This window comes from Dama dama, chromosome 17 (genome assembly GCF_033118175.1).
Source record: "Dama dama isolate Ldn47 chromosome 17, ASM3311817v1, whole genome shotgun sequence".
Classification (NCBI taxonomy): Eukaryota; Metazoa; Chordata; class Mammalia; order Artiodactyla; family Cervidae; genus Dama; species Dama dama.
The window spans coordinates 42,398,103-42,409,436 of NC_083697.1; the positions used below are offsets into that span (position 1 = coordinate 42,398,103).

An 11,334-nucleotide genomic window follows, 5' to 3' on the forward strand; every position below is an offset into this window, starting at 1 on the left:
TTACAGAAATCAGGGCGCGAGTTGCTCAGATTACGTTTGGGTGTGTTTATTGGTGGGAATATATAGTTGGTTGTATCATTGCAAATCAGTACTATTCACCTTCCATTGTGTGCAGTTACAGAGAAAGTAAAAGCCTCAACAATTAGAAATCTCCCAATTAAATAAAATGCATATTATAAATATATTTAGAACCCTAAACAACCTCAGCTCCAGAGAGATATACACATACAAAGAGGATAGGGTAAGTCTTCAGAGTAGTGGAAAGAATTTCAAAGAAGAGTTGGCCTTAGCAGAAATATTCCTGAGACTGTCAGGGACTTAAAGAGGCTATTTGCTAGAATTCTTCATGAAATCATGGCCCCAGATCTGATTCTTGGTATTTGTTTTTTGTAGATATTTGCAGGGCTGTTGGTAAATCTCAAAACCGTCGTGCCTTGGTTGTCTTGGCTTCAGTACTTGAGCATTCCTCGCTACGGCTACGCGGTATGTTCTCCCTGTCTGTCACTGTGCTGGTTCATTGTCCCCATGCTGGAAACAACCAGAATAAAGTCTCTCATGTCCCTGGTCATGAGCTGTGCAAGTTTTAGGACAATGAAGGAGAGTTTCCTATTAAGCCTTGGGTCAACTTGATAATCACCTGGGATTTCTCCAGTCACCTTGTTGTCTGAGGGAGCTGAAGGATTGGGAGATAACTCATAGTTAAGGACAAAGATTGACTAATTGATATAAAAAAATATAGTGTTTCAGTTCATCAAAGAAATTAATGAGAAGATGAGGGCCTAGAATACATATTTTAAATTGAAAGGGAAATTAGAAGAAAAACCATATCATACTCACAGCTACTATTGACTTTAGAAAGCTAATCAACTCCAGAGAAAAATGTGCCTTAATATAGTAAAATTAGATTTCTAACTCCTAAGAATTGTAACTGATTTTGATGAGAACAAGAAAAATACAAAGATTGTTACTATAAATTAACAATAATCATTGAGTATCACTGTATCATTTTAATTACAGTACCCATGAAAATGGGGAGAGAAGAAGGAAAGAGCTATGGGATAGTATAGCCAGAGATCTCTCTTCTTGGTTTTTGTATTAGAGCCAAAAATCCCAACCCTAGGCCTCTTGATTGCCAGGAAAAATAATTTTAGCTTTGGTATGACAAAGACTGTGAATGTGAAAGTTTGTTTTTAGAGATAACAACAGAGGTTAAACTTAGTGGACATAATTGTAATAATTCTTTGGGAACCTTTTGAAATTTAAAACTGTTTTCTTTATCCTGCTCCCACTTATGTTATAGGCTTTGCAGCATAATGAATTTTTGGGACAAAACTTCTGCCCAGGAGTCAATGTAACAACAAACAATACCTGTAACTATGCAACGTAAGTTTGCGTACAGTGTCATAATGGGTTTGCTTACTGTTGTGGTATGATACAGAAATACCACTGGGCTGAGGCCTTTCACGGACACTGACTTCTCTGAGTCTGAATATTCTCATTGATAAAGTGAGTTATACATTAATGCATGTGAAAGTGCTCTACAACTCCTGGGTATTCTATTTAGGTCAAAATTGTATTTTACTTGGAGAATCATTTCTTATGTGTTACTTATTTGTTTGGGGTCTTTTGAAAGATCCTTTTGCAGATTGGATTATGGGTTTGGATTTCTATTTTTCAGAACATTTGAGTTGGAACTGAGAGCTGCTTTGGTATTTTTATCAAGGCTTAACAGTACTGGAACTGTATGGATTACATGAAGTGTATGGACCCATGAATTTAGGATTCCTGTGAGCTCAACCCTCGGCCAGGGTGAAAGTGTTAGTCGCTCAGTCATTTCCGACTCTTTGCGATCCCATGGACTGTAGCCCGCCATGTTTCTCTATCCATGGAATTCTCTAGGCAAGAATACTGGAGTGGGTAGCCATTCCCTTCTCCAGAGGATCTTTCTGACCCAGGGATCAAACCCAGGTTTCCTGCATTGCATGTGGATTCTTTACCATCTGAGCCACCAGGGAAGCCCAACCCATGGCTAGTAGTAAGAGCTAAAAGGGCATTAGGAGCAGGAGGGAACATTTTCCTGCCTCAGTCTGGCTTTTGCCTCTTCCTCCAGTATCCAGGAGACAACATGAAATCAAAGTCTTCACAACCTTTTTTTTTTTTTTTTGACTGGCTTGGAATACTCGCTACTGAAGGATATTTCCTCTAAAGAAAGGAACATATATTTCAGTAAGCTTGAGAAGGAAATCTCATTTTTTTTGGTATAATAAGCAAAACCAGATTTTAACAGAAATAAAGCTATTGTTTTAAAGTTAAGTAACACTTCCTTTTGATGATTGTTGTTTATGGTTTGATTTTGATATGTTAATTAATGAGAGAAAAGAGAATGCTGGTATCCTAAATCTCATGAATATTCAAGTGGGTTAGAAGTAATTCTTAATAATAGGACAAATTGCTATTTAGAAGTATTGCCAGAAAACCTCTATGAAGAGAAGCTTTCCTTATCCTGCCTACTCCCTTTCTTTTGATCTGAGTATAACATTTTTTTTTTTCCAATCTGCTAAATTCCAAGAGTAGCAGAAAAATGGAATCAGGTAATAATTATGGTTGTGCCAGATATTTTTAACACCAGGTGCTTTTCTTATCAGGCCCACTCCATCCTATTCTGCTCTGTTCCAGCTCCCACTAAGGCATACCTGATAATTTGACGTGCGGGTAATGTCTTAGAGCCGAACATCTATGATACTCATTCCAGTCTTGGTGTAAGAGCTGACAGAGTGCAACTCTGGTAGGAAACCTCTATTCACCTATTCCCCTAGTTTTAGAACTCTCACCCTGTGGTTTTTCTTTTTCTTTTTTTTTTGGTATGGCTGATTTGTGATTAATGAGCCCTATAAACAGCTTTGGTCATCTTTGTAACTGCCTTCAGTATCATCTGCTAAAGCTGAGACTTTCCCCATTAGGGGTGAGTGAAAAATTACTTGATAAATGTTTCTGTCCTTTGAAGAGAGGCAGCATCATAGACTTGGAAACCAGCCTATTTGGGGAGACTAGCAACTTGATTCAAAGTGTGAATCTGTGAAGTTGACCAAATTTCTTAAACTTTAGTCTCCTTATCTTTTAAATTTGGATTGTTTTAGGGATTAACTAAACTGTTATATGGGAGCTTCCCAGGTGGCACGCTGGTAAAGAATTCGCCTGCCAATGCAGGAGATACAAGAGATGTGAGTTTTATCCTTGGGTCAGGAAGATCCCCTGGAGAAAGAAATGGCAGCCCACTCCAGTATTCTTTCCTGGGAAGTCCCATGGATAGAGAAGCCTGGGGGGCTACAGTCCATGGGGTTGCAAAGAGCCAGACATAACTTAGCAACTAAACACATACACACACAAACTATTATGTGCAGGTTGCTTCATAGTATCTAACAGAATTATAAGCACTCAATGACTGTTTTCTGTATATTTTTATGATGCATATGACTGACCTATGAACCCGTGTTATATCCCAATAAAATAGAATGATGAAGCTAAAACCACGTACACACATACACACACACACACTCACACCACAAAACCCCTCTAAAACTGTTTTCTATTATAAATGAAGGGATGGTTATTTAAGACTTAGTAACCTGTAGGTTTCTTTAAGGAACACTGAATATATTGAGTAAAATTTGACAGATGCTAAAAATGAAGTCATATTCTTTTTCTGTTGAATTTCAGATGTACTGGCGAAGAATTCCTGACAGACCAGGGCATAGATATCTCGCCTTGGGGCCTATGGAAGAATCACGTAGCCTTGGCATGCATGATTATTGTCTTCCTTACAATTGCCTACCTGAAATTGTTATTCCTTAAAAAATTTTCTTAAATTCCTCTTTAATTTCAATGATTTACCCCCCATTAAAAAGGGACATCTTGATTTTCATATCCAGTAAAGTTTTTTTGGTTGTTTTCATCTTTTTATTTATTTATTTATATTATGCCCATGTGTTTTATTATTTTTGGTTGTCTTCTTTTCACTTGCCTCATACTGTTGTTCAGCAAGAATTATTTTCAACAGAAACATTTATAGAAATCACAATGAACTAAATTATACTTGAAAGAACCCAAGTCATAAACTAGTGATATTATGTCCTACATATTAGTTTATCTTGTCAGACAGTAACCATAGGAAAGAAATGTAATTTAATTTACTGACCTGAAAAAGAAATGAGTTCTAGAAACTTGTGTTAAGTTACTAATATATCTGGTATTGGTATCCTTCCCTTGAAAATGAATAGGCAGGCTAGTGGCCCTCCAGTTTCAATATTATATAAACCTATGTCCTCCATTATTTTATAAATAATAAATAACAAATACATTGATGCCATGGTAGAAGTATGAAATCCAAACCATGCTGGAAAAACATGGTGTCATATATGGATAAAAAAGCCTTTATAATAGAAAGCACTTTAATAAGCTTTTTAAAGTTATTAGAATTTACTGAGGTTTCCCTCTAGTGGAATTAAGAGTATCTCAAGAGTCTTAGCTGGGTTTTGTACCCCAGGTATAGAGGGCCAGGATTCTGGCAACTTACCCTTCTTGAGTAGTTCAGTAGTCTGTAATCTTGGTGTGCATCATAATCTCTTGAGGAATTTTGCTCCAACATAGATTTCAGGGTCCTATGAGCCCTACTGGATTGTAATTGCCAGGATTACCTGTGTAAAGAACTGTCCACTGCAGGATTTGGTAATTCCCATGATCTTTCCCAGCTCTAAAAATTTTAGACTTATGATAGAAGAACTGTTGTAACTGGCTCTATCCAGGTTTTTTACCTTCCTACATATACACCTCATATATTTACACAGCTTCTCTTTATTCTAACATTTACCAGTAATAGGGGAGTATTTTTAAACATTTTTTATAGGGAGAGGTACCATCCAGTGAATTATAAAAAGAACAGACCTGTACAAGCATTAATCCATATCAAGAAATAGAACATTATCAGTGCACAGAAGCCCACCTTGGGCTTCTCTCCCAAGACTACTTCTCCTTTCTTTCTGGATTATTTTTGAAATGACACTTGTGCACTCCTGTCTGTTGCTACTATCCGAATATCACTACAGCTCAGTTTTGTGTTTCTGTGTGTATAAATATATCCTTAATTAAGCCCCCTACTTCTTTAATATAAGCTATTCATTTTGTAATTATTTTAGTTTTATAGAAAAGTTGCAAAAATCATGCAAAAAGTTCCTGTATATCCTTTGCCCAGCTTCCTTTAATGTTAACATTTTGTGTACCATGATACATGTCAAAACTAAGAAATTAACATTGATACATTACTGTTAAACTACACACTTTATTCAGATTTCACTACGTTTCTATCAGTATTCTTTAATTGTTCTAGGATGCAGTTCAGGATATTCTGTTTAATTTATTCCCTTTGTAAAAGTAAATACTTTTCAGTGTTATAGGGAGTAAGTGAAGCTGAGGAAACAGTGTGTAGACCTGCTATGACTGGTCATCTTGGAATATCAGTTCATGTCAGTGGGTGCCCTGCCATGTTGTTGCAACATCAATCCAGGGACATAGCATTATAGTTTCATCTTTGAACTTTAAGGAATTTTTTTCTTGTTTTATGACATTGGATTAATACATCATCTTGCAATACATCATCACACCCCCTTTTTACCTGATTATTGTGTGACTATAGGACCACCAACAAAGATTCGTCTAGTCAAAGCTATGGTTTTTCCAGTAGTTGTGTATGGATGTGAGTTGGACTATAAAGAAAGCTGAGTGCCAAAGAATTGATGCTTTTGAACTGGTGTTGGAGAAGACTGTTGAGAGTCCCTTGGAGTACAAGGAGATCCAACCAGTCAATCCTAAAGAAAATCAGTCCTGAATATTCATTGGAAGGACTGATGCTGAAGCTCCAATACTTTGGTCACCTGAGCGAAGAACTGACTCATTAGAAAAGACCCTGATTGGGAAAGATTGAAGTTGGGAGGAGAAGGGGACGACAGAGGTTGAGATGGTTGGATGGCATCACTGACACCAAGGATATGAGTTTGAGCAAGCTCTGGGGGTTGGTGATGGACAGGGAAGCCTGGCGTGCTGTAGTCCATGGGGTCGCAAAGAGTTGGACACAGCTGAGTGCATGAATGAACTGATAGGGTTAGTGAGTTTTTTCCTCTTCTTAGTATAGTTCTTTCTTTTTACATAACCCTGGCTTACTCACAGTTCTCTGTATATACTCTTCCTTACACAGGAAGAAACATATAGACACAGTTCTCTGTGTACAGACAGAAATACATACTTATACTTTATAAACAAAATATACTTAATAAAAGAGTAAAGCCAAAATATTAATACCTACTTCTAAAAGTAGTAAGAATTTAAATATATCTTGTCCTACTTACCCTCCCTTTGTATTACGATTATCTTTTTTCTTTTATAAATTATTATGGTAAGAAACACATAAAATTTACCATCTTAACCATTTTTAAGTTGAGGAACATTTTAAAAAGTATAGGACTTCCCTGGTAGACCAGTGGGTAAGAATCCACCTTCCAATGAAGGGGACATGTGTTCAACCCCTTGTCAGGGAACTAAGATCCCACAAACCCGCAAGCTGCACACCATTAAAATCCCTCAGGCTGCAACTAAGACCCAATACAGTCAAATAAACACTTTTTAAAAATGTAGTGAAATGGTAAGTCTTATAAAGTAGAAAATAAATTTTTTACAGAGGTTTATTTCAGAATATGTCTATATTCTTTTGAATTTTGATTTTATTTTCTTGCATGTCAGAAGAACTAGTTAATAATGAAAAGGATAAATAAATTACTTTCATTTAAAATAAAAGCCACCAGGCTGTTAAACCCATGAATAGCCTTCTTCCTTCCATCCTTTTTTTATAACAACATCCAACATGCCACAGAACCTTCTAGAGCAAGTCATCTCGCACTCTTCTTTGAAAGCCCCACAGAGCAAATGAAGGAGTAAAAATAATAGCCAACATTCATTTATTCCTGAGGATTTAAGACTAATTTTTAAAAAAAGACTAATTCAAGGGATATCGACTCCATTCATAGGAATTCGTTAAGCTAACCTGAATAGTTGCAACAGCTTCCCTGGGAGCTCAGCTGGTAAAGAATCTGCCTGCAATGCAGGAGACCCCGATTTGATTCCTGGGTTGGGAAGATCCACTGGAGAAGGAATAGGCTATCCACTCCAGTATTCTTGGGCTTCCCTGGTGGCTCAGCTGGTAAAGAATCCACCTGCAATGTAGGAGACCAGGATTTGATCCGTGTTGGGACGATCCCCTGGAGAAGGGAACGGCTACACACTCCAGTATTCTGGCCTGGAGAATTCCACAGACTGTACAGTCCATGGGATTGCAAAGAGTCAGACATAACTGAGCATCTTTAAAAAAAGAAAAGAAAAGAGTGCAGGAGAAAATCAGTATCCTCACCTCACCCTCAAAGGTATGTGTTTATCCTCAGTGGACTAAAGAGCCCAAAGGAAAAATACCTGGAACTCCACCAAACATGGCTACCAACCTAATGTACCTCCTGGCCTTCTGTCTCTATATGCACATTTAAAAAAAAGTGGTTGACTCACATGGTGATTGTAACCTTTTGTCTGAGCAATATGAACATAGAATACTTATGTTCTAAATCAAAATAACTCATTTTCTAGATATTTTCTTGACATTATTTATTTATTTATTTATTTGCTGTTACTTAGGGTAACAGCAAAAAAATAAAATAAAATAATCCTGGGGAATACTGGGTTCTCTAGTATTCTTGCCTAGAGAATCCTGTGGACAGAGGAGTCTGGTGGGCTGCCGTCTATGGGGTTGCACAGAGTCGGACATGACTGAAACGACTTAGTGTGATGGATGCATTGGAGAAAGAAATAGCAACCCATTCCAGTATTCTTGCCTGGAGAATCCCAGGGACAGAGGAGCCTGGTGGGCTGCCGTCTATAGGGTTGCACAGAGTCGGACACGACTAAAGTGACGCAGCAGCAGCAGCAGGGCAGGGTTTCCCAAGCTTGCCTGATAAGAATCAAGATCATCTGAGATGCTTATGTAAGAAAGGAAAAAAGGAAAGAAGAACTATTTTTTTTTTTTTTTCCCCTGTTGACTTAGATTCTCTGAGTGTACCTGGAAATTCCAGGTGATTCTTCGGGAAATACTGAGGGTTGTAATAAGGAGTTAAGACCATTTAACCTACATTTGTGATGATTTAATTTTGATGCAAGAATCACTGTATAATGTCTGTGTTCTAAGCCATCTATCTTGTATCCACCTAAGTATCAGAATCACATTTAGAACTAAGTGAGCTCAGAAATCTTTTTAACCTGCAGGATCATTCTTTTACCTGGAAACCCCACAGAACAGCAGGTATGGGTTTCTGATCATGAGAGCTGAAAGGAGGACTGCTCTAGTTCAGTGAGGATGTGGCCTCTCGGTTTGCCCCCCTTTCCAAGCAGTAAAGCTGAGGCATCATCTCAATGATTAAAGGGAATGATTTAAGGACTTTGGGCTTGGCCGCACACTGTTTAGAAAATCTCAAGCTGTTCTGTCTTCATTTTGCAGATGAGGAAATTTGAGTTTCAGAAACTGTGACTAGCCCAATAATTTGTGACAGATGAGCAATATTTCCTTGCTGAGATTTGGAACATACTACAATAGTACCAGCACCCAGTCTGTGGGGCGGGGTGTCACTTTTGCAAATACATGCAGAAGCCAAACATGTGCAAAACTGTTTATCTTTACAATTACTTATGCAAACTTTTTCACTACTTCCCCCTTTGTCCTTTCTCCATTTATCAGGTCTGTGGACTTGATTAATTTAACTTAGTCTGTATCTTTCTTATCCATGAAATAGGGATCCTCATAGCATCTACCTCCATAGAGGTGTGAAGATTAAATAAAGTAATCCATGTAAAGTGACTAGAAGTACCTGGCACATAGGATGTGCTCAATACATTTTAGTGATTACTATCATATTCCATAGGACATCACAATGGTTATTGGCATCATGCTAATGCCAGATCATGCCTGACCTCTGTGGCAGGGACTGGAGTAGTGCCATCCACCAGGATGTGTTCTATGCATCAAATCAGGGTCAAATCAAGCCCATTGCCTATTTTTTGTAAATAAAATTTTACTGGAACATAGCTCTGCTCATTCATATTTGTATTGTTTGTGATCACTTTCGCACCATGATGGCAAGGTAGTTGCAATGGAGAGAACATTATGGCCTATAAAACCTAAAATGTTTACTATATGGCCCTTTAAGAAAAGGTTGCAGACCCCTGCATTCAACTTAAGAGTGCTTCAACTGTTCAACAAGTATGATATATGTAAGATTAATTTGTAAAAAAAAAAAAGTAGCAATTTTCCTTTATCTCATCAATAACAAACTTGTAAATTTAATGGAAGGTAAGATACTGTTCATGGTAGCAATAAATTCATTAAAGAATGCATAAAATCTTTAAGAAATTTAAAGAAACAAAGGGTATTAAGGAAGTTCTGAATAAATGAAGAGTTACATCAGGACTTGCCTGGTGGTCCAGTGGCTAAGACTCTGTGCCCCCATGCAGGGGACCCAAGCTCTATCCCTGGTCAGGGAACTAGACCCCACATGCTGCAAATGAGAGTTCACACACCACATCTAAGACTTGGAACAGCCAAATAAATAAATAAAAATGGAGAGTTATGTTTCTGATGCTATAAAGAGGCCAGTTCTCCCCAAACTAATCAATAAGTTCAATGCAATTCAATTAAATTTAAGCAGGACTTTTCCCCCTTTCTTTCCTCCTCCCCAACTCAAATGCCCAGAAACCCATCAAACTCTGTCTAACATTTATATGGAAAAATAACTGTTGATGAAAATAGTCTAGTTGATAAAATGAGGGCCAAAGAGGAGAATATATATGAAAACCTTAGTACATATGAAGGAAGATACACTACAAACTCAATAATAAAAACTACTATACAGGAACATTCATAGATCAGTTTAAAGGATTAAAAAATAGACACATGTATATTAACATGACCTGAAATACATCAGTGATGCCATGAAATAATGAGGAAAATGACTTTATTAATTTAGTAGAGTGTTGACAAACTGGCTCAGTTATATAGTAAAAAACTCCTATGGACCTTATGCAAACTTACTCTTAAGATTTATTAAATGTGAAAATAAAACTATATGTTTAATAAGTTTGTGACCTTACAAAGGTCTCTTTAAAATCCCCAAACACAATAAAGCAAAAAGAAATTTCTTTTGATGGATATCACTACATGTAGTGATAAGTAACTTCTCTGGTGGCTTAGATGGTAAGGAATCTGCCTGGAATGCGGGAGACCTGGGTTCGATCCCTGGGTTGGGAAGATCCCCTGAAGAAGGGAATAACAACCCACTCCAGTATTCTTGCCTGGAGAATTCCATGGACATAGGAGCCTGGTGAGTTACAGTCTATGGGATTACAGAGTTGGACACGACTGAGCAACTAACAAATAAGTGACAAGCATCACTACATGAAAACTAAGGAAACCTCGAAACAATTATCAGTCAGATGAGAGATATTAAGAGTCCAAAACCAATAAAGGATTAATAATTAAACCACATGAGGAACTTACGCTAATCAACAAAAAAGATCATGACTCAGTGAAAAATGGGCACTGAACAAAAAACACACCTGTTTCCTGTTAGATCAAAGTGTACTATTTTAAAGATTTGAACAGGCAATTTACAAAAAGGGAAATCCAAATGTTGAACAACTATATAAGGCAGTGTTCAGTCTTACTAAGAATCAGAGAAATGCCAAATAGACTAAGACCTATTTCAAAACCATTCCATTACAAAGATTTTGGGAAGCTGGATGGTATCAATACTGGTAAGGGTGTGGGTAGAACTTGTAGTTTCATGCTTGTAGTGAAATTGTAGACTACTGCAGTTATTCTGGAGAGCAACCTGACAGTCCTGGGTAAAATTAAATATGTGCCGGGGACTCAACATTCCAACTTTTTTCATGTAGCCACTGAGGAAAGAGTGAAAAGTCAGCAAGGGAATTATGAACACAGATTTTGAAATAGCAGAAATATTGGCGCCAATCAGAATGGTTAAGTACACTGTGGTGGCTGTACACTAGGAAATATTATGTAATCATTAGAATAATTTACTAGAGGTACATCCTACAGAAAAAGTAATGTGTCCATTGTTGTTTTTGAACATAAAAAGATACCTTTTTCAAAGTTTAAGTTTTTACTGTTAGTCTCATGACAGAAGACAAATTACCCAACTGCTTCTACTTAAGAAACAGACCAACTCTTATATC

The 11,334-nt window shown here is 37.3% G+C and overlaps 1 protein-coding gene across 5 annotated transcripts in view; it reads left to right on the top strand.

The window, feature by feature from the left end:
• ABCG2 (ATP binding cassette subfamily G member 2 (JR blood group)) overlaps positions 1-3,954 on the top strand; it is a 73,307-nt gene extending 69,353 nt beyond the window's left edge. For 4 of the 5 annotated variants that reach the window (XM_061164431.1, XM_061164429.1, XM_061164430.1 and 1 more), the window contains 3 exons: positions 394-483; positions 1,301-1,383; positions 3,718-3,954. In XM_061164431.1, coding sequence (XP_061020414.1) covers positions 394-483; positions 1,301-1,383; positions 3,718-3,865 — 321 coding nt within the window. In that variant the 3' untranslated portion in view covers positions 3,866-3,954. Of the gene's footprint in view, positions 1-393; positions 484-1,300; positions 1,384-2,676; positions 2,786-3,717 lie in introns of all 5 variants that reach the window. The other variant, XR_009696511.1, reaches the window with a different exon arrangement.
• The last annotated feature ends 7,380 nt before the right edge of the window (positions 3,955-11,334 follow it).